At 38.1% G+C, this 24,148-nt stretch overlaps 2 protein-coding genes across 5 annotated transcripts in view; one reads left to right on the top strand and one right to left on the bottom strand.

The window, feature by feature from the left end:
* Nucleotides 1–24,148, top strand: part of XPNPEP3 (X-prolyl aminopeptidase 3) — a 78,020-nt gene that overhangs the window by 494 nt on the left and 53,378 nt on the right. The window contains exons 2-3 of one of the 4 annotated variants that reach the window (XM_086712179.1): nucleotides 16,002–16,118; nucleotides 17,009–17,156. Coding sequence is in view for 2 of the 4 variants with exons in the window: in XM_086712177.1 (XP_086568303.1) it covers nucleotides 16,002–16,118 (117 nt within the window). In the remaining 2 variants the exon portion in view is untranslated. Of the gene's footprint in view, nucleotides 1–9,811; nucleotides 9,892–16,001; nucleotides 16,119–17,008; nucleotides 17,157–24,148 lie in introns of those variants that run through there. The other 3 variants (XM_086712178.1, XM_086712180.1, XM_086712177.1) reach the window with 3 other exon arrangements.
* On the bottom strand, nucleotides 5,937–7,042 carry DNAJB7 (DnaJ heat shock protein family (Hsp40) member B7). Its single transcript, XM_025926758.2, has one exon. It carries the CDS (start codon nucleotides 6,906–6,908, stop codon nucleotides 5,982–5,984), a length of 927 nt encoding a protein of 308 aa, XP_025782543.1. The 5' UTR covers nucleotides 6,909–7,042; the 3' UTR covers nucleotides 5,937–5,981.

Raw genomic sequence — 24,148 nt, 5'->3', positions numbered from 1 at the left:
ACGGTGTCTCAGTTATCACTTGCTTAGGTGACAAAGTGTCTCCCATCAAGTAGCTCTTGCTTTTGTTAGGTTATCGAAAATCCTGTTTTCGTGTTTTCAAAGAGTGGCTTGAGAGCTGTCTACAGAATGTACAAGAAACATGTTTAGTAATACAAATCATTTGAGCAGTTCCTCTCGGAAGAGGTAATGCTTGGAGATACTCCCTGGGCTTTTCAATGTCTGAAAGCCCTGTTGGTAAAGGCAAGATGAAGGAGTCCAGGAATAATGGGGACCATTCTTTTAGGGTGTACCCTATCGTGAACAATTAATCTGATGAACATAAACCTCGATCAGTGAAAGCTGAATTATCTACCCTGCGGGCGGATCTGCCGTTGGATCATATTTCAGGGTTTTTGGCCAATAGGTGAACGGTGTGTGAACCAGAGCCTGTGGTATTTGAAATCAAATCTATGTCTTGGAACATATTTGTTACATTGATGTACTTTAATTTATTGAAAATGGGATGGCTGGGGCGCCTGGGTGGCGCAGTCGGTTGAGCGTCCGACTTCAGCCAGGTCACGATCTCGCGGTCCGTGAGTTCGAGCCCCGCGTCGGGCTCTGGGCTGATGGCTCAGAGCCTGGAGCCTGTTTCCGATTCTGTGTCTCCCTCTCTCTCTGCCCCTCCCCCGTTCATGCTCTGTCTCTCTCTGTCCCAAAAATAAATAAACGTTGAAAAAAAAATTTAAAAAAAAAAAAAAAGAAAATGGGATGGTAATTATATCAAGATTTCTTCCTGTAAAAAATAAAAAAATAACCATTGTCCCGTGCACAGAACTTGCTCTTTGGTTCTAATAGTTAAGCTACAGAAAGCTGTCCTCCATGGGAGTAGATGAATACATTTGGAGTTCATCTTAATCACAGAGCCTTGTGACTTTTTTCTTTTTTTTGGATTTGTTGAGGCTTTGTGTAAAACCTTATTAATGAAAGTTTAGGACTAGATACTGGAGCATACATGCTAAGATCGTTGAAAAATGTATTCATTATGCTTCAGTTTGCCTCAGTGCAGGAAGTAAATTTAACCGCTTCTTACCATTAATATCATAATATGTATTGGCATTTTGACTGGATAAGATCTCCTTGGATCTTCACAAGTTAAAAGTTAGGGTAGGTATTCTCAATTTATGGATGGGGAACTGAAAGTAACACAGGATCACAAGTTGCAAGTCAGAAATTTTAATTGTGTAATTACCATCTAGTCCTTTTTCTGTTGTACCACCATTAGGTCTTAACTCTGGCTTAGTAGAGGCCTTTTGGAACTTTTTATTGAGCCAGAAAGAATGTTCTCTTCATTCAATAACTTTGTAGCAGTCTTTGTGGATGAATCTACATTTCCGTGGAGTTGCTCACTATCTAGTCAGAATGATGGATAATAGATAAATGACGGTATAACAATGGATTGTAATAGTCTTGACTCAAGTGACTTAGGGGCTCAAGAAAGGCAGTAATGGATTTTTTTTTTTAATGTCATTTTGGGATTTTACTAAGTTTCAGAGTTTAAAAATTCTACTGACTTGAGGTGCTCGTAAATAGACCTTTGAATGTCTGTGGTGCTCTTGGTTGCTGTTTAGAAAGACTCTGGGTACAGAGCCTTTGAGTAGAGTATTGGGTACAATAGGAAACTTTGAATAAGTAGAGAATAATTTTTTAAAAGCCTGTTTGCAGTTAATTCTTTCAACAAACATTGAGCACCACACATGAACATAGAGCATAGTTTCTACCATCATGGGAGACAAAACAAGTAATTGTAGTATAACATACTAAATTTAGTAACAGTGCTGTGGAGAAGGAAAAAGTGATAGATGTTTCCTGACAGCAGGGAGGGGCCAAGAGGTAATGTAGGGCATGCCCTTAAATATTAGGAGATATTTGAGACTTGAAAAAGGCTTTTACCAAGCAGACTAGAGTGACGTAGCCATCCTGGCAGGGGGAGCATATGCAAAGGCATGGAACAAAGCTTTGCAATCATCAGTAAGCCTGGGGGAGCTTTTTTGAAATATGGTCCTAGGCATGTTAACAGGTGTTAAACCAAATGGTTCTGTGGTTAAATAAGTTTGGGGAAAGCTGCATTTCATCATGCACATAATAGACTAATTCTGAGTCTCTAAGAAAGAAGTGTATTTGGCAGTAATTTGCAAGCTGAATTTGACCATGGGGCCCTTTTTCTGTGATGAGTCTTGAATTTTTTATCCCTTAGAACACATTTGGGAAAAGATGTATAGGGTGAGGTGATTAAAAAACCAAGTTGGGGGATGACTGGGTGGCTCAGCCGGTTAAGCATCCAACTTTGGCTCAGGTCATGATCTCCTGGTTCATGGGTTCAAGCCCCAGAGCCTGAAGCCTGCTTCAAATTCTGTACCTCCTCTCTATGCCCCTCCCCTGCTTGTGTTCTCTCTCTCAAACAAACAAACAGACAAACAAACAAACCAAGTTGGGAGGAAAAGGAGGTTGTTGGCTCATGAAGGGTCTTGTTATTTCCAATCTTCTGGGCAGTGAGAAACCATTGAGTAACTTTAAGCTATTGAGTAAGACTAAGTCTGAATTTTTAAGAGTGGAAAATGGACTGAAGGGCATGTCAGTCATTCTTATATTTTTAGAGATGCTGGTTTTGGTTTTGTTACTGGAAAATTACGTTTTTTCCAACCCTGAGTTGTCCCACATACATGACAGATACTTAACTAAATATTACATTTTATAAAAGTAACATTTAAAATACTTTCAGCTTTTATGATTTTATTTTCTTTTTTTTTTTTAATTTTTTTTTCCAACGTTTATTTATTTTGGGGACAGAGAGAGACAGAGCATGAACGGGGGAGGGGCAGAGAGAGAGGGAGACACAGAATCGGAAACAGGCTCCAGGCTCCGAGCCATCAGCCCAGAGCCTGACACGGGGCTCGAACTCACGGACCGCGAGATCGTGACCTGGCTGAAGTCGGACGCTTAACCGACTGTGCCACCCAGGCGCCCCTTATGATTTTATTTTCTGAAAGTAAGTTTTAAATGCAAATTGTCCCCAGACCTTTCTATAAAATTTCCTGTCTACCAACCAACACAAAGTTAAACAAAAGCCCTCATTTTACTATAGCAGTCATTTAAAGAGTAGATGTTACAATCTTTTTTTGGGTTTCCACATTTGTTGCATTGCTAAATGCCACTGAACTGTATTTTGCCAAAGGTGATTGGGTTTTAGTTTTGCTTATTTGTTCCCATCTTTTAGTCACATTAAAATTTGCAGTCATTACATTTCTAAGTGATAAAAGCTTAAAATAATATGATAATCTTTTTGCTAAAAAAGAAAAAAACTTAAGAATTCAATGACAAGGAATATGCAGGATGCAAGTTAAGAAATTATTTTCAGTTAATAAATTCAGGCATCTCAAATGCAACATGTCCAAAACTCAACACCTGTGGTCCTATCTGAGATAATAGCAAATCCCTTTTTTCAGTTGCTAAAGCCAAAAACCTTGACTCCTGTCATGCCCAATATTCAGCCTATCGGTAAATTCCGTTTGGCCCTATTTTCAGACTATATCCAGAATTTGATCACTCTTTCCCCTGCCTACATCCATCACCCTGGACCAAGCTATTACAGACTCTGCCTGAATTCCAGCAATAGCCTGATTTCCCTGTTTGTACGTCTGCTTACTTTGAGTCTTTTCTCAATGACAGCAGCCAGAGTGGACCTGTTGAAATATGTCAGATTGTCATTCTTCTGCTCAGAGCCTTTAAGTGGCTTCTCGTCCCACCTATAATAACAAAGTCCATAATGTGATCTAGCAGTACCTGCATAATCTGACCTCCTGTTACCTAATTTCATCTGCTTGTTGTCTTAATCGTTCACAATGATCTCTTTGAGCCTCAAACACACTTTACACATTCTGCATTAGAGACATTTCACTTGCTGTTCCTTCTATAATTCTCTTTCACTTCATATCCAAATGGCTAACTCCTTCACTTTCTTTACATCTTTACAAAGATGTTAGCCATCACTTTTCCCTCGGTACCTTAACTAAAATTTCAACCCTCCTACTCCAAAACTTATGTCCCCTATTCTTACTTTATTTATTTTGTTTTCCTTAACACCTATGACTGTCATTATATTTTATTTAGTATTTGTTTGTTGTCTTTCTCCAGCTTTAAACTCCATGACAGTTAAGGTTTTTCGTGTTTGCTCATTACTGTATCCCAAGTACCTGACAAACAGTAGGTACTCAAAAAATACCATTGAATGAATGAATGAATAAAACTCATAGGCTGAAAAGTAATATATTTTGAAAATAAAATAGAGGAAACTAAGAAGTGATTGTGTTGAAATTAAACTAAGCTCATTTTAAATGTCTGAAAACATTTAGCTAAGACTACTTGCTCAATATCTGATGTAACTCATTTTTCTTCCATTGTAACCTTAAACTATAGTGGGTAGAGATGTTTTAGAGTAATGTATTTGTAGATCCTTTGTACGTGGTATATACTAAAAAAGAAAATAGAAAGTTTCCTATCTGGAGTGAGTCGCTGGTGGCCTGCCATACATGATATAGCCACATTGCTCTGAGAAATCCAGGATAAGTCTAGCTTTCTTTTTTAATTGTGGTAAAATACACATAACATAAAATTTACCATGGTAATTGTTTTAAAATATATATTGTGAAACAGACCACCAAACAACACCTCTCCCTCCCTTGCCTCAGTAACTACGATTCTACTTTGTTTTTATGAACTTCTTACCTTATGTAAGTAGAATCATAAGGTATTTTGTCTTTATGGCTGGCTTATTTCACTTACCGTAGTGTTTCAAAGTTTACCTATTTTGTAGCATTTAACAGGGTTTCCTTTTTAAAGCTGAAAAGGGCTGCCTGGGTGGCTCAGTCAGTTAAGCGTACGACTTCAGCTCAGGTCATGATCTCGCGGTTCATGAGTTCAAGCCCCGCGTTGGGCTCTGTGGTAACAGCTCAGAGCCTAGAGCCTGCTTAGGATTCTGTCTCTCTCTCTCTCTGCCCCTCCCCCACTCACGCTCTATCTCTCTCTGTCTCAGAAATAAATAAATGTAAAAAAAAATTTTTTTTAATAAAAAAAAAAAGCTGAGTAATATCCCACTATATGCATGTATATTCATTCATTGATATTTGGGTTGCTTCCACCTCTTGGCTGTTGTGAATAGGTGCTACTGTAAACATGGGAATGCAAATATAACTCTGGCTATTTTTAACTTAAGAGAAAATACTTTATACTTTAATTTTTATTTATAATGTACTTATGTATGAAATGCTCTACCTCTATTGGAAAAAAGTCATTTCATGAATAATTATATAGTCTGAATCTGTACATCGTAATAAATTTTTAGCTCCTAATGCGGTACATATTTCAGGAGTTTGTATAGTGGTTTTAAATAGATAAAAGGAATGATGGGGCGCCTGGGTGGCGCAGTCAGTTAAGCGTCCGACTTCAGCCAGGTCACGATCTCGCGGTCCGTGAGTTCGAGCCCCGCGTCAGGCTCTGGGCCGATGGCTCAGAGCCTGGAGCCTGTTTCCGATTCTGTGTCTCCTTCTCTCTCTGCCCCTCCCCCGTTCATGCTCTGTCTCTCTCTGTCCCCCCCAAAAATAAATAAACGTTGAAAAAAAAATTAAAAAAAAAAAAAGGAATGAAATAGATCATGAATTCTGCTAAAGAAAAACTCTATGATTTGTAAATGTTCAGCTCAGAAATAGTAAAATAGTATTTCCTGTTTTCCAAATTCTTAACATCACTGTCACCACAAACTCGTCTTTTTCTGACATACCTACTCCAAACAACACTGACCACAGGTCCACAATCCTGTTAAACATGTTAAAAACATAATATTAGTATAGTTCTAAACAAATGTTATCTACCAAACTCTGTGATTAACAAAAACACACAAAGAGTCACGTTCAATTGTTATATGAACATAATGTGTCTGAAGAGTCAATTTAACGATTCCTTTTGGTTGACTTCTTCTGCACCTCTTTATGCCTCTTTTTTTTCCTCTTACCACCGTCTTTGAATCCTGCTGAGAAAATAGAGGGATCCCAGTTGCTGGTGACCCAAGGTATATCTTGCTCATCATTGTCCACAAAAGTATGTTGAGTTACATGTTTGGGTCTGAAGTACTTTGGTGAATAATTGTTGAATAACTGTCTTCTCCAGCTGCATTCTTCTGCAAAGCCCTCTTCATCTGCCACACCATTTATAAGGAAGGACTTCAGTTCGCCATAATCTTCAACTTCTCTTTCTTGATCATTCTCGATAATTCTCTGTGTATTTGTATTTTTGCCATTAACAGTCTTACCCGAAGTTTTAACAGATCTGTAGTTGCCCATCCTACTATTATCAGATGCCAACGAGGAGAATGAATTAAGGCCCTCATGGCCCGGTGAACCATATGGTATATATCCTGTAGCATATGAAGAAAATCTCTCAAAAACTGGATATTCATTGGAGGTAGCGAAGAAGGATCTTGTACCACTGCTTCCATGGGAGCTTCTTGGACTATTTAAAAGGTCCTCAAGTGAGTCTTCAAAGAAATGAAATGAAAATGGATCCCTTTCACCAAAAATTTCTCTAAAGACATCATCTGGCTTACGAAATGTGAAGCCATACTCAAAAGAATCATCAAAATGACTTCTGCTTCCACCATTTAATCCTTCCTGGCCATATTTGTCATAAATGTCCCGTTTTTCATTATTTGATAATACTTCATATGCCTCAGCTACTTCTTTGAATTTTCTCTCAGCTTCTTCTGTATTTTCTGGATTTTTATCAGGGTGCCACTTAAGTGCCACTTTACGATAAGACTTTTTAATGTCCTCAGGTGAAGCATATCTCTGCACTCCTTGAACTTCATAATAATCCACCATGTTTTAACAGGTCATTGGAAAGGGGTGTTTTGGGTCTGAGTAGTGAGAACTGTAGCTTCCTCTCAGCTGGAGCACTCCTGGTGGTGGTGGTGGAGGCAGTGACTGCAAATAGGCACTTTTTACATTGAAGACAATGTTACCACCATGGACACTGCTAGGAGACATTAGGATACTGATTATGTGGCAAGCAGAGTTACCAGCTTATGTCAGAGAGGTTTGCATTATGGTGTCATTCGGGGTTGGGATAGGGACTAGACCTTCCAAATAAAGCTAGTCCAGAGTCATACCAGACCATCCTGAACCCTCAGGACTATTTCCCCTATATTTCCCCTATATTTCCCTGGAAGTCTCTGTGATTTGGCTTTGAAAAATGAAGAAATTGAGAACTACATGAAAAAGTATTCAAATAGTTGACATAATTTATTTATTTCAGTCAAGAGACAATTGTACTGGAAACAACTTGATTACCGTATAATAAGGGCTATATTGGGGGAAGCACTGGATGCTAAGCAATCATATGAGAGACACCTAGCCCAGACTTGGGGTGATTCCTGAGGAAGGAGCATAATATACAAGCTTTCTGCATGCTAGTATTGAATCATTTGAGATGACAGTATCTTTACCCATTTAAAAGTTTACAACTTTAGGAGCGCCTGGGTGGCGCAGTCGGTTAAGCGTCTGACTTCAGCCAGGTCACGATCTCGCGGCCCCTGAGTTAGAGCCCCGCGTCGGGCTGGGCGGATGGCTCCGAGCCTGGAGCCTGTTTCCGATTCTGTGTCTCCCTCTTTCTCTGACCCTCCCCTGTTCATGCTCTGTCTCTCTCTGTCCCAAAGATAAATAAACGTTGGAAAAAAAAATTTTTTTAAAGTTTACAACTTTAAAACACGTAAAGATTTTGAAAGTTGTACACTTATGTATTCAGTATATATTATTGAATTTCTACTTTGCGCAAGGCACAGTTTTAACCACTGATGATAATGACATTAAAAAATAGCAATTTTCATGGTGTTTTCATTAATGAAGTATAAATAATAAATGATTTGAGATAATGTGATACGTGCTCCCCCTCAAAAAAAAAAATGGTAGTGTGATGGGGGCAGAGAGCTACTCTAGATTGGTTTTTCAATTCCCTATAGTATATATGTCTACATGTATGTATGGTATACACATGATTGTATTTGCTTGCTATTGAAAATAATAACAAGGGGCGCCTGGGTGGCGCAGTCGGTTAAGCGTCCGACTTCAGCCAGGTCAGGATCTCGCGGTCCGTGAGTTCGAGCCCCGCGTCAGGCTCTGGGCTGATGGCTCGGAGCCTGGAGCCTGTTTCCGATTCTGTGTCTCCCTCTCTCTCTGCCCCTCCCCCATTCATGCTCTGTCTCTCTCTGTCCCAAAAATAAATAAACGTTGAAAAAAAAAATTAAAAAAAAAAAGAAAATAATAACAAGAAGAATAATAAAATCATCTGAGTACCATTTTTAGGTCAAACACCTTAAGTGTTTACACAGTTTACACAAATTACTTAACACAGTTTCTCATGTAATTGTAACAGCATTCCAGAAAGTAAATATTTTGTGCCCATAAGAAACCTGAGGTTCTTCAAATACATTTGTCTAAGGCTATCTAGCTTATTAGTGAAAAATATGATATTTGAACTTGAATCTGATTCCAAATTTTACTCTTTCTACTCTACTGCATTTTTTGGACAAGGGTTTAGGAATTTAGGTTCTAGACATTCTACAAATATGTATTGAGAACCTGTGACACAGAGTTAGAAAATTCTGCTCTCAAGGAGTTTATACAATTGAAAAAAACATTCAAAAACTAACTTCAATAGAGTGTGAAGGTATAAAACAAGGATTTGCTTCTAATTATTTCCCCCTCCTTTATCTATTGACCCTTCCAGCTGCTATGCCACTTTCTCTCATTCCTTTACAGTAAAACTTGTCAAAATTATCCTCTCTGCTTGATGTTTCTGCTTTCTTCCATCCTATTTGTTGGCAAACTCCAATCTGGCATCTACTTCCCCCCCCCATCTCATTAAGTTATAATTTACATATAACATGTTTAAGGTGTACAATATAATGATATATGTATATATAGTGAAATGATTACCAAAATAAGTTTAGTTATCACCCATGACTTCACATAGTTACAATTTTTCTCTTGTGATAAGACCTTTTTTAAGTAAATTCTGCCCAACGTGGGGCTTGAACTCACAACCCCGAGATCAAGAGACTCATGCTCTACTGATTGAACCAGCCAGGTACCCTATTTTTCTTGTGATAAGAACTTTGAAGTTCTATGTTTTTAGCAATTTTCAAATACACAATGCAGAATTGTTAAGTATAGCCACTGTGCTGTAGATTACATCCCCAGAACTTATTATCTTATAATTGGAAGTTTATACCTTTTGACCACCTTTACCCATTTTGGCTTCTATCTTTCATACTTTACTAACATTGTTCAGGTCACCTTGGTGGCTCAGTCAGTTGAGCAACTGACTCTTGATTTCAGCCCTTGCAGTTTATGAGATCCAGCTCCACTTCAGGCTGGGCTCTGTGCTGACAGTGCAGAGCTTGCTTGTGATCCTCTCTCTGCTCCTCCCCTGCTCATGCTCTCTCTCTCTCTCTCTCTCTGAAAATAAATGTTTAAAAAATAAATAAGGGGCACCTGGGTGGTTCAGTCAGTTAAGCATCTGACTGCAGCTCAGGTCATGATCTCACGGTTCACAAGTTTGAGCCCTGTATCAGGCTCTGTGTTGACAGCTCGGAGCCTGAAGCCTGTTTTGGATTCTGTGTCTTCCTCTCTTTCTGCCCCTCCCCCACCCATGCTCGCACGCGCTTGCTCTCTCTCTCTCTCTCTCGCTCTCTCTCTCTAAAATATTAGAAAAAAAATTTTTAAGTAAGATGAATAAATAAAACTGTACTTGTCAGGTTCTCCATTGAATTCTGTGCTGCCAAATCCAGTGGTTGTCCTCACACAGGTGAGCACTTCCTCTGTTAAATTATTAAATACTTGTTTAACTTCCTAAAAACCATTTTCCTCTAGTTTGCTTCCTTTTCTCCTGTGCTTTTCCTTCTCACGCTATAATGGTAACTAAACTTGACCTACACAGTTCTGTGTAGGTTATATCCAGTCCCAGGGCTTTAGATACCATCTGTGTGCTTATAACATCTTAATTCATGTATCTAGCCTGTTAGTTTCCCCTGAACCTCAGATTGCCTATTTGAACTCTCATTTGGAATATCCAATAATTATCTCAGTCTTTGCCATTTCGTTTAATGGTACAAACATCTATCCTGTTATTCAGGCCAAAAAACCCAGGAATCGTCTTAATTTCTTTTTTCTTCACTCCCTGCATCTAATCAAAAGGCAGACTTCTTGACTTGTGGTCTTCAAAATATATGCCAGTCTAATCACTGGGGAAATAAAGTCAAAGAACAAATGATTCCTGCCCTTCCAAAAGTTTATAATAGACTGGCAAACTAATTAGCAATTAAGTGTAGTTAGTAGGTATTAACAATAGTAACAGAAGTAAACATGGGAACATTGAGGAGGGGCATTTACATCAGAATCAATAAGGATAGGGAATTAGACTTCTTAGGGTAAGTGACGTATGAGCTAATTTTTGAGCTCACGGAAGCAGGCAAAAGCCATTGTTAAGAGAACTGTATTTTTGAAGGCAAGTACTGTTCCAGTACAGACTAATTAGCTGGGGCTCCTCATGTGTGGCTGTACTAATGTTCTTTTGAGGATTATTAGGCCAGAGGAATAGACAGGGGCCAGATCATGAAGGGTGCTAAGCTAGGGGTTGAAGTGTATTCTGAAAGATAGAAAATTCTAGGCATATACTGCTAGTGTAGGAAGCTGGAAAGTTAAGGACAGATCCTGAATTTAAACAGGAATTAGTTGACAGTACTTTTGAGGACATCAAGGCAAAGGACTAGAGGGATCACTTTGGAAATAGTATAGCTATAGAAGATGAGTTACAGAAGAAAGACAAGATCCAAGAAAGGCAGACCAGTTAAGAGACATAGTGTCCAGGTGAATTGAGGAGGGTCTATACTAAGGAAGTGGCCCTATTTTGGATCAGATTGGATTTTAGAAATAGGACTCAACATACCAGTTTTGCTACTATGTGATATTGAGCAAAAAAATCCTGTTTACTTAAATGTAGGTAAAGGTATTGTTTATTTGCATTTGTTAGATTTAAGCTTCCTATGCCAGGAAGTGATCCAAAATAGATGGATTGATATTCTAGTATTATTTCATTTGAACATAAAAAAAGAGAATTGAGGGGCACCTGGGTGGTATGGTCGGTTAAGTGTCCAACTTTGTCACAGGTCGCGATCTCCTGGTCTGTGGATCTGAGCCCTGTGTCGGGTTTTGTGCTGACAGCTCAGAGCCTGGAACCAGCTTTGGATTCTGTGTCTCCCTCTCTCTCTGCCCTTCCCGCACTCATGCTCTGTCTCTGTCTCTCTCTCAAAAACAAACATTAAAAAAAATTAAAAAGACAATTGGTTAACATTTTACATCCAATTATTTTACTGCCAAAATGGTAGTGTAGACAATGTAGTCTAATGGTTATGGCTCTATAAATAGATTGTTCAAATCCTAGTTCTGTCTCAGTAATTCTTCATCTTGGGCCAGTTTCTTAACTTTTCTGTGTATCTTTTTTTCCTCATCTTTACATAGGCAGTGCTGTAATAACATCTGCCTCAAGCATACATGCTATTATTTGTTTAAAGAGAACATAGATGTGGTTTCAACAAAAATAAGTGTGATTTCAACAAAAAAGTGATATTACTGGCTGTTTCAAGGAAGGGAGACAGGTTAACTTGGGGACAGGTGTGAGAGGAAGGCTTTTCCCTATCAATTTACTACATCTTTTGAACTTTGATCCATATGAACATGTTACCAGCTCAAAAATAAGTTAAAAGTTTGGAATAGTAGTTACATTACACAGCTGTAAGGATTAAATAAGTGAATACATGCAGAGTCCTTAGAATACTTTCTGGAATATAATAAACAATAGTAATGTTAGCTGTCATCAAGATCATTATTATTAGCAATGACACTGGGATTTGAAAGTATTAAATACACTGTGCCTCTGTTGTAATCAGGAAAAATGGAGCGGAACCCTATAATGAACTTTGATTAATAAGCTCCTATAATGGAGCTTTGATTAGGACAAGAGTTTGTTTACAGGTGAAAAAAGCTCAGGTAGTTCTGCTAAACTCCTAATTGTATTCCTCTTCTTTATAACACTCCATCCCAGTCACTGTACCAACATGTTCGTGCACATGGACAGCCCATTATCTTCTCTTCCCTGTTAAAGAAGAGAAACACTTCTCTACTTTCTCTCTACTTTCAAGAAACACAACTGTCAAGCGTCAAATAACTAAAAGGTAAAGTGGGCCAAAGGCCGCTATGCATAGGAAAAGGTCATTTCTGCAAGTAACACTGTAGGAAACCTGATGATCGGATGAGGCGGAAGTTGGTCTCAGGATCCCCTTATGCTCTTAACATTATTGAGCATCCTCACATCCCTCCTCCTCCTGAACTGGAGCCGCCCTCAGTACAGAGATACAGTCTTTTAGTGCAGTGTTTTCCAGTGACAAGTTGTAATCTTAGTGGGTCATCGTATTGGTTTCCTGAGGCTGCCATAACAAATCACCACAAACATGGTGGCTTAAAATAATAGAATTCTCTCACAGATTTGGAGGCCAGAGGTCTGAAATCAAGTGGCAGTGGGGCTGTATTCCTTCCAAGAGCTCTAGGAAAGAATCTGTTCTTTACCTTTCCAGCTTCTGGTGGCTGTAGGTGTTCTTTGGCTTGTGGCCACATCACTCCAATCTCAGCTTCCACATGCCTCCATTACTTCTTTTCTCTTGCCTATCTCAAATCTCTCTCTCTGTATTCCTCTTATAAGAGGACTTGCCATTGAATTTAGGACCTACCCAGATGATCCAGGATGATGTCCTCATTTCAAGATCCTTAATTACATCTGCAAGACCCCTTCTTTAAGTAAATTAGTAGTCACAGGTTCTAGGGATTAAGATGTGGACATATCAGGGCACCTGCATGGCTCAGTCAGTTAAGCAACCAACCCTTGATTTCCGCTCAAGTTGTGATCTCACAGTTCATGAGTTTGAACCCCAGATCGGGCTTCATACTGTCAGACGCTATCAGCACGGAGCCTGCTTGGGATTCTCTCTCTCCCTCTCTCTCTCTGCCCCTCCCCGGCTCACACTCTCACTCTCAAAATGAATAAACAACAACAACAAAAAAGGATGTGGACATATCTTTTGGGAGCCACCATTCAAGACATTGCAGTAATAAAATCATGTTAGTGCACTGAGAAATTTTTTAATGAAATAAGACAGAAAAGTATCGGTCATAGTATAGTATTTAGTGAAATTTTTATGTAGATCATATTTATGTGTGTACACTAGGTTACCATGTAAAATATGTTTCTTACTGGGAGTCTTGGTTTCACAAGTTTGAAAGCCACTACCTAATATTACTGCATTATTTCACTGGTAAAGAAGTGGTGCAAAGGAATTTATGTAACATGCTGAGATCACATAGATCATAGAACTGGCATTTTTTTCCTACTATACCACGCTGCCTTTAACTCTGTCTTGGATTGCCTTTCAGATGATTGTGTACTTCCTTCATTTTTCTCTATGCTTAACTCATCTTTTCTTGTTCCTTTTATTTTATTATGAAAAGTTTCAAACCAATACAAGTAGATAGAGTATATATAATGGACTCCCATGTACCCATCACCCAGCTTCAACAGTTATCACCTCGTGGCTTCTTTCATCCAAATCCCCGTTCATCCTCTCCCCAATCCACCCCACCCCCATGTTATTTTGAGATAAATTCCAGGTCATATCACTTCATCTATAAATATTTCAGTTTATATCTCTAAAAGTATGTGGTTTTAACATAAGCACAGCACTATTATCACACCTTAAAGAAGTAAACATTACTTCTGTAATCCTATTAAATATGCAATTGTCCAAATTTCCAATTTTTTCGTAATTATAGTAAATAGTATGAGTGGATACTTGATAGACAATTTGTTGCTTGAATCAGGATCCATATAAGGCTCACATAATACAATTGGTTGATAAATTTTTTTAAGGTTTTCTTAATCTACGGATTCCTCCTTCCATCTCTTACCATCCCTACCTGCCATAAAATTTATGTGCAAGAAACAGAGTTCTTTGTCCTGTAGTATTTCCCACATCTGGATTTTGTTGATTACATCCCTATATTGTCCTCTAGCAAGTTCCTCTGTCCTCTGTATTTTTGTAAATTGCTTGCCTCATCTTTATTAAGCTTTCAATTTATATAGACTGGACATATTCCCTAATATGTATTCTGTACATTTTCTAAACAGATTCCAGGAAATACTTGTTTTGTCCTTTTTCTTATTTTTTCACTATTTTTAACTGTATTTTCATACTGCCCAGAAACTTTTGCCATTTTCTGTATTTTTAATCATCCAAAAAGCTATAATTTTTTTCAGTAATCCTCTGAAAATTTAATTCAGAGTTAACATTTAAGATTCTTAACTCATCAAATATATACACCTCATTCATTCACACTACATAGTCCCTACAAAAACCTTTAACTTGATCCAGACATCACATTCTACCATTGTAGCGATTGTAGGTTCACAAGGAGATTTTACAGTACTGATTCTGTTTTTGGGATCAGCAGAGAACACCTACTGAGCAGCAGGATGGAGGGATAAGAACAAAGATTTCAAAGTTTAATAGATTTAGGCTTGAATCCTGGCTTCCTCATTACTAACTGTAACATTGCACAAATTACTTCTCTGAGTCTGATTCCTTTTTTGTAAAAAAGCAATGATGATGGCAGTTAAAATCCTAATTCCTTAATTTGGTATACAAAGCTTTCAATGGTCTGATCCTTACCTTTCTAATCTTTTCTTCCTCCATCAACACTGACCTGAAACTCTCTTCCCCCTACACACACACACACATACACACATGCATGTATGTACGCGCATACCCAGTGCCTTCTATGACTTCCCTTTTGTAATCTCATTTATGATACCTTCAACACCCCTCTTTCTCTTTCACTTGGCTGATTCCTTTTTTTTTTTTTTAAGATTTTATTTTTAAGTAATCTCTACACCCAACTTGGGGCTCTTACTTAAAACCCCGAAATCAAGTTGCATGCTCTACCCACTGAACCAGCCAGGTGCCCTCGACTACCTTATTCAGAGCAGGCATCCCCTACCTCTAGAGTCCCACACCAACACCCCTTTGTGTGCGCCTCTGTGTTCCTCAGAGCACTGTATCTGTATCTATATCATATTGCACCCATCCCACAGTATTGTTTCAGTCTTTGTGCTCTCAAAAAAACCTTGTGAATGAATCCACCATGGTGTTCACCATGTAGTGCTTGAATGTTTTGTCTCACCTCCACTAGACTGTATATTCTTTAAAGACCAGAGCATATAGTCCTCATTCTTTTGTCTTCTTCTAGCATGTGTTCCAGTCGCATGCTTAATCTTACTGAATGAATGCTAATAGTGTCTGTTGTATACTATGATGAAGCATTTTTATACCTTATTTTATCTACCTCTAACATTCCAAGATTCAATGAGATATCATGTTTTTTTGTACTTCATATATTCTCAGTAAAAATGTTAACTCTCTTTTTCTGAATTTTAGGATACAGCTTCTTTTTCTGAATTTTAGGACACAGTATTTCTGTGAAGTACTTCCTAACCCCTTTCTTGCTTTTGTTTGTTGCCTTCCTTCTGTTCCCATAGTTCCTTATTCATACCATAGTCCTATTCGGTATATATGTACCTCTATTATACTATAGTAGACTGAAGTCACTAAGGGTAAAAATGGTCTCATTTCTGTTTTCCCAGGGCCCAAGACAGGCCCTAACTGGCACAGAGGGAGGGCCATATAAATATTGAAGGAGACACTAATTTGCATTTTTCTAGAGCATCCAACTGCTAGAGATCGATAAATGTATATACACTGTGAGGACTTTCTTGATTATTGTTCCATTCTACTCTCTTTATTTTTCCTTCAGGATTCATGTCATGTTCTCAGCGAAGGTACTCCCTCCAGCCCATCCCAGAGAGGAGAATTCCAAACCGATACTTAGGCCAGCCCAGCCCCTTCACACACCCACACCTCCTTAGGCCAGGTAAGCCCTTTTAACCATAAATCTCTCTCTTTAGATGCTTTATTTAGAACTGTGCTGTCCAATAGATTTTTTTTGCAGCAGCAGTGTAAATGTTCTAGGTCTATGCTGCCCAATATAGTAACCACTAGCCACAAGTGGCTATTATATACTTATAATGGTGCTAGTGCAACTGAGAAACTAAATTTTTTATTTTATTTTTATTTTTATTAACTTAATTTTAAACTTAAAAAGGTATGTGTGGTTGTTGGTACGGTGTTGACATCGCTATCTAGAGCAATAAATATAAGTCTTACAATTCAGAATTATCCATGAAAAGTATGTAAACCATAATGCTTTAAAAGTTATATTACTTTCTAAGACAGTTGCTAGAACTGTATTCAAATGATTGATTCCTTGTGAACTGCTGTGTTAAAGACATTTGAGAAAACATGTTTTTCTTGAGTGCCCAGTGGGCTCAGTTGGTGGCGCGTGCAACTCTTGATCTTGGAGTCGTGAGTTCAAGCCCCACATTGGGCTTGGAGCCTACTTAGAGAAATGAAAGAAAGAAAACGTGTTTTTCTTCAAAGTACTAAATGTTCATTTCCTTTTGTTTAACAAAAATATTGCTGTATAGGTTACACTAGATTTCCAGATTTGATTTTCACAGCTTTGGGAGGTGATAACAGTGACAAAAAGGCAGTTAAGGGATGAACTGTGGTGAATGAAAATCATCACAAAGAGGTAAGTAGGGTAAAACCAAATGCTTTGTAGAAAAAGCAGTCAGGTTTTCAAGGGAAATTAATCATTGCTTCTGTCATGGGAAGGTAAATCTGTATTTACTTTGTGAGCATATGTACTAAGAATCTAAATTGCCTTTAGAAATATGTTACTCTTTCACTGTCTCCACTCAGTGAATGATACCAGTGTGTCTCTCAGTGAGGGCTTCCTTTTGCTGATTCTTCATCAGACTGGAATTCCTGCTGGGAAATCGGCTGAGACTCAGGAAATGCAGCTCACCACTGAAACACACAAGAAATCAGAGTTTTTCAAAGCTGTAAGGTAAGCTTAATAGCAATCCAGTTAGTATTAACTTAAGTATTTCTCTAATCTGTCAACCTACCTGTAGCTTCAATTTTTTTTAAAGGAAATAGAATTGGCATTAAGTTTTACCAGCTTTGAAAATTACTGATTTCTCGTGGTGAGATATTTTTACATGGTGAGCTGCATTTTCTAGGCCTTGAAACTAGTAATTATATTGTCAAGATGATGGCCTCTGTGTCTTAAACAGTTGGCTATTGTATGTTATGTGCATGATAACTATATAAAAATGATTATGAATAAAAATACATATACACATTCATACATATACATATGTTCTTTTCAGCTATGGAGGGAAAAGGGATGCCTGTCTTAATTTTTACTCTTCTGGACATAGGATTTTAGATATTGGGCTAAGAAGGAATAGAATTTTAACTTTTTTTTTAATGTTTATTTATTTTTGAGAGAGACAGAGACAGAATGTGAGTGGGTTAGGGGCAGAGAGAGAGGGAGACAAAGAATTCGAAGCAGACTCCAGGCTCTGAGCTGTCAGCACAGAGCCCGATGCGGGGCTCAAACCCACAAGCCATTAGATCATGACCTGAGCCGAAGTCGGACGCTCAACAGACTGAGCCACCCAGGTGCCCCAGAAGGAATAGAATTTTAAAACAGAATCATCAGGATTAAAGAAACCAGATATACAATTTCTGGAGGCGAAAACTATATAAGTATCCAAAGTATTAATCATTTGTCTTTTTCCATGTAGATATGGAAGTGGTAAAATGGTTATGGAGTGGAGAAAGAGTAAATTATTAAGAAAAATTAAAAGGGATATAATACTTTTTTAAAAATTTCTTTCACAGAGCCAGTCTGTTAGTTTAGAGCGTGAAATTATATCCTCCGCTACTTGGTTTGCTTCTAAAAATTTCATGTTTGGCGTAGCTATTTTCCTAGTACTTATAAGTACTTAAAACTTTTGGAAAACACCTCAGTCCCTTCTCTAATTATTACACAAGGTCTATATAGAAAAACTAGAGAATACAGATAAAATACAGAATACAGATAAAATTTTTTTTAATTACTCAAAATCCCTCCACTCATAGAAAACCGCTATTGATATTTTGGTATATATATCTTTCTAGACTTATTTCTCATATAGGTGTGTGTGTGTGTGCATGTGTGTATGTATACACATGTGTACACATTCTATACCAATCAATTATTTCCTTAAAATAAATTCTTAGAAATGAAATTCCTGGGTTGGCTCTTTCTGAAAGTTGGGGAGCTATTTCCTCTGGGTTTCTCCTGGCTATATCTACCTAAGTTTGCTGAAGCAAGAGTAACCTGGAAAATATTCAGCAGAATGGCTCAGAGATAAAGGAATTCTGTCCTAGTTATGCTACTACTGCTTGAGATAGAAATAAAAAATCAGATTTCCCCAAGTCCTGGTGATTTCTAAAACTTATTTCCTTAAAGAAATCAGCATTGTAGACGATTGATTGATTGAATGATTGATTTTTAAGTAATCTCTACTCCCAATGTGGGGCTCAAACTCACGACCCCAAGATCAAGAGTTGCATGCTCTACTGACTGAGCTAGCCAGGCACCCCCTCTCCCCCATTTCTTTTTTAACATTGCCATCCTGGTGCTAAGGACTGTGTCTGTAGAGCCAGAAAATGTCAATTCATCCACCTTGATCACTAAAATGCCCTCCACTTATCACCCAAGCCAGAAAAAATGATTCCATGAAGGAAGGCAAATGACACAGTTATGAACTGTGAATCTACTTTTTATAATATTTGTGTGAGAAAGTTCTCTGACATTGCCACAAGAGCAACGCAGTCATTAGAATAGCAAGGTGTTCAACTCACATAAACACTGCAATTTATCAGAGAATAGGAAGAATTACTGCCAAATGAAGCATTATTTCCAAGAACATGTATTTCTAACATTGTTACATTCCTAGACACAATAATTTTGGATATGTAATATAGTTTGTAGCACCTTAAGAAAGGGCTCTTATTTAGAGAGTTTGGCTTATCAGAATGACTTGTCTGGCATATCCAGAACTGGTTATTGGTTTTCTTTCAACTACAACAGTGAACAGATCCATTGGGAAGTATTCAACTGTATGGCCCACAATTTGGGAAAATGCTTTTACCATTTACCTGATCCCTTATCAACTATGATGGCTGAGACTATACAGTTATTGTCAAGTATTTTGTTAAGTAATATTTAAAATGATGAAAAGAGTGGTTCTAGAGTGAGTGCTAGATAATAATTCCTGAATCTTCTTCCCTTAGAAGCGTCCAAACCAATTAGGTATCCATCTTTCAGTCATGGTTTAGTTGTAGTTCTGCTTTGAGCAAGGGGTATGTTTTGGTTTTTTTTTTTTTTAAGTTTTGTTAAAATGGTTGACTTTAAAAGATCAAGATTTATTTTGGTGGGGTGAGATTTTTATACTATTTAAAAGATTAAAATATATGTTCAAGAAATGATGGAAATTAAAAATGGTCTGAATCTGCCTAGACCATTGAGTGAGTTTTTTCAAAATATAAATACATACTAGGATCCCATAGACTTACTGAATCTCAAGGGAAGGGCTTAGGCCCTATGTTTTGAAGAGCTCCCTGGGTGTTTCTGATGCACACCCCCTGCCTAATGGGCACTCATTAGATGGGTGCGTGAGATGCCTAAAGCCAGATCTTTGGCCACAGGCCGTATTTTGAAGCGGAGTGTATCATTACTTTTCTTATGTCCTCATCCCCAAACACTCAGTTCTTAAATTTATTCATATCTTTGAGAGAAAGAGGGACAGAGCGTGAGCAGGGGAGGGGCAGAGAGAGGGAGACACACAATCTGAAGCAGGCTCCAGGCTCTGAGCTGTCAGCACAGGGCCCGACGCAGGCCTTGAACCCATGAACCATGAGATCATGACCTGGGCCGAAGTTGGATGATTAACCAACTGAGCCACCCAGACGTCCAAATTTATTCATATCTTTATCATCACCACCATCACACATTTACTGAATGATCTCTTTGTATTTATGTAGCCATTTCAAAACACTGTTTATACGTTATGTCTGATAAGCAGAATAGTAGTATAAAAACATTTTATATTCTAGAGCTTCTAAATTTAAGTTCAGGGCCTACTTTTTCATAGATATTTTACCATGAAGTGTACCTGTTTTTATAAAGTAACATATTTTCTTTTCTCACTTCCTGTGTACCTCTGGAATTTTAAAAATAACGATATATTCGTATTGATTATTCATTTTCCCTTTGTCTTCATCTTCTGAAGTAGAGTTTTTGTTTTTTTTTTTTTACATCCAAGTTAGTTAGCATATAGTGCAATAATGATTTCAGGAGTAGAATCCAGTGATTCATCCCCTACATATAACACCCAGTGCTCATCCCAACAAGTGTCCTCCTTAATGCCTCTTGCCCATTTAGCCTATCCCACCACCCAGAACCCCTCCAGCAACCCTCAGTTTGTTCTCTGTATTTAAGAGTCTCTTATGGTTTTTGTTCCCCTCCCTGTTTTTATATTATTTTTGCTTTCCTTCCTTTATGTTCATCTGTTTTGTATCTTAAATTCCTCATATGAATGAAATCATATATTTGTCTTTCTCTGACTAACTTCACTTACCATAATCTTCTGAAGTAGATTTTAATGCAAAATAAAGACCAGAGTATTTACATATATAAATTTACAGGTGAATAAACCTATATATTTAACCTATATGTATATGTTGATTACTCATTCCAAAGTACCATTATACAGATAGCTAGCTCATAGAAATTCCATAAACAGCCATCTAGTACAGAATTATAGAGTATTTCTGTTTTTTAATGCTGGGAGAAAAAAAATTTTGAATTATAATAATGTTCCTGCAGCTTAAATACTGGTACATTAAGAATAAATGACTTTTCTGTTTCTCTTTAACCTTTGTGCATATTTCTCATTCATATCGAGAAATTCTCTGAAGTAAAGATTAGCAAGAATCTGCCCTAGACAAGAATCAGGAATTTTCTAAAGAATTGAATAATAAAAAGCTTCTGAATCACTTGTGAATGATAAGACTCATTCTTTTTTTTTTTTTTTTAAGTTTTCATTTATTTATTTTGAGATAGAGCAGGTGAGGGGTAGAGAGAGAGGGAGAGAGAGAATCCCAAATAGGCTCCCATGAACTGAGAGATCATGACCTTAGCCAAGATCAAGAGCTGGACACTTAACCAACTCAGCCACCCCGGCTCCCGGAGACTCATTCTTTTTTTTTTTTTTAATTTTTTTTTTTCTCAACGTTTTTATTTATATTTGGGACAGAGAGAGACAGAGCATGAACGGGGGAGGGGCAGAGAGAGAGGGAGACACAGAATCGGAAACAGGCTCCAGGCTCCGAGCCATCAGCCCAGAGCCCGACGCGGGGCTCGAACTCACGGACCGCGAGATCGTGACCTGGCTGAAGTCGGACGCTTAACCGACTGCGCCACCCAGGCGCCCCTCCCGGAGACTCATTCTTAATTGTGTGAGAAAGCCAAAGACTTTCAGGGCTTCAATCTAAAAATTACTTTGATAGAGATAGTAGTTGTCCGTGTAAATTTTACTCTTCCAAGGTCCTACTTGGCTTTGGATTACCAGGATGACAACATCTTTAAGTGTAAATTCTTTATGGTAATAATTGTAACTAATATTTATATATTGCTTACCGTTCTGAGTATTTTATTATTTAATCCTCCTGACAACTTTGAGAAGTAGTTGCTTTTATTATCTCCATTTGACAAATGAGAAAACTGAGTCATAAAGCAGTTTGGTAGCTCTCCCCAAGTCACTCAGTAAGTTGTTAAGCCAGGATTCCAGTTTATAAAACTCTGACTGTTGAGTCCACACTTAACCACAAAATAGTACAAAACATTTGTACCAAAGAATACTATCTGGAATTTCTGAAAAGTCTATCTTTGTCATGATATTTTTTTTTTAATTTTTTTTCAACATTTATTTTTATTTTTGGGACAGAGAGAGACAGAGCATGAACAGGCGAGGGGCAGAGAGAGAGGGAGACACAGAATTGGAAACAGGCTCCAGGCTCTGAGCCATCAGCCCAGAGCCCGACGCGGGGCTCGAACTCACGGACCGCGAGATGGTGACCTGGCTGAAGTCGGATGCTTAACCGACTGCGCCACCCAGGCGCCCCTTTGTCATGATATTTTTAATAAGAATAAATTCAACTGAGGGAAGTCTTAGTCTAAAAGGTATTTCAAGTTTAGAGAGTGGTATACTTTTTTTTTAATGTGGTAAAATTTACATATAATGAATTGCACAGATCTTAGATATGCGCATCAGTGAGGTTTTTAAAAATTTTTTTTAGTGTGTATTTATTTTTGAGAGACAGAGAAAGAGGCAGAGTGTGAGTGGGGGAGGGGCAGAGAGAGAGGGAGACACAGAATCTGAAGCAGGCTCCAGGCTCTGAGCTGTCACCACAGGGCCCAACTCAGGGTTCGAACCCACGGACTGCGAGATCATGACCTCATGAGCCGAGGTTGGATGCTTAACTGACTGTGCCATCCAGGTGCCCCACAATTCAGTAGATGATGTGGAGAACAAAGGCAAAAGAAAAAATTAAACTTCTTTACAACTTATAGTCCATTGACAAGTACATGAGAGAAGGCAGAGTGACCTTCCTTGAGGAGCTTGCCGGAATGTTAAATTTTTGCTAGAGGCAAAAGGCAACCTTAGCTTGACATTAGCCCAACCTCCAGGATCCTTTATCTCCACACCACCCCTCATCCCCGCCCTACAAGATGTGTTTTAGCAATCCTTCTCTAAGTCTATGGCCCACTGTTATACATCTGAAGGATCTCATGTCTGAGGTTTTACTAAACAGTAATAAATGACCTTTTCCTAATAGCCCCTCAAGGTCCTGGAAACCTTGCTTCAAAATTCCTTAGAGACTTACACTACCCCTAGCCCCCTCTCATCACAACCCCAGTGCAGCTCTTTCTGCCCATGGGTTCTGTCCCTGTGGTTTAATAAAACCACCCTTTTGCACTGAAGACATCTCAAGAATTCTTTCTTGACAGGTCACTCCCGGACCCCAACATTTCAGATCAGTAGGCCCCAATATAACCCACACACCCCAGTCAAGATATAGAACGTTTTCATCACCCTAGAAAATTTTCTCACACCCCCTCTTGTCTGTTTCCACTTCCATCCTTAACCATTGCTCTGGTTTCTATCAACATGGATTGTTTTGCCTATTCTTGGAATCATACGGTACGTACCTTTTCTGTCTAGCTTGTGTTGCTCAATATATGCAAATAAAATCTAGGGTATTTTTTATTGTTTATTTGGTCATTTCATTTTTTCAGAGAGGTCTGTGTTTTACTTTAAAGAAAACATTACCTTTTTTTTAACCCCCATTCTCCACCTACATAGAGATCATTTTATAAACTACTTTCTTGTAGACAATAAAAACTACCTAATATTAAACAATTCATTTTAAGGATGCAGTTTCAACATCAAACCATGTTAAAATACTAATCTAGTTACTTTTAGGAAATAATTAAAATACATACCTAGATTGTAACAAACACCTGCATTTTCCCATCCATTTTCAGTCTTTATAAAACTTTCTTCTTAGGGGTTTCTGCTTGGCTGATTAAATATGAAGAATATTTTTCTTATTCTCGTGAGAAGTCCAATCCTAAATGTCCTGGAAGAGCTTTTCTTCTTGGCTGCAGAGTCTCTGAACTGATTGTAAGACTTTGCTATTTGCAGAGTCCAGATTACGACCTGTAGGCATTTGATTGGTAAATAAACTTGTTAGAATAGCCCCCCTATCCTTAATTGACTCAAGGTGATAAAGTACTAACTTTGTTCTTTGCTATGTTACAATTTGACAAAGTTACCAGAGTGTCTATTCAGACAGTTTTATCAGATGAAATTCAGGCCAGATTGACCATTACAATGGTTAATTCTATGATCAAAGGCCATAATAACTGCCAGGTTTACC

Source organism: Puma concolor, chromosome B4, assembly GCF_028749965.1.
Source record: "Puma concolor isolate L17-30 chromosome B4, mPumCon1.1.hap2, whole genome shotgun sequence".
Classification (NCBI taxonomy): domain Eukaryota; kingdom Metazoa; phylum Chordata; class Mammalia; order Carnivora; family Felidae; genus Puma; species Puma concolor.
Note: the sequence above shows the minus strand (reverse complement) of the source record. Positions and strands in the feature narration are given on the sequence as shown.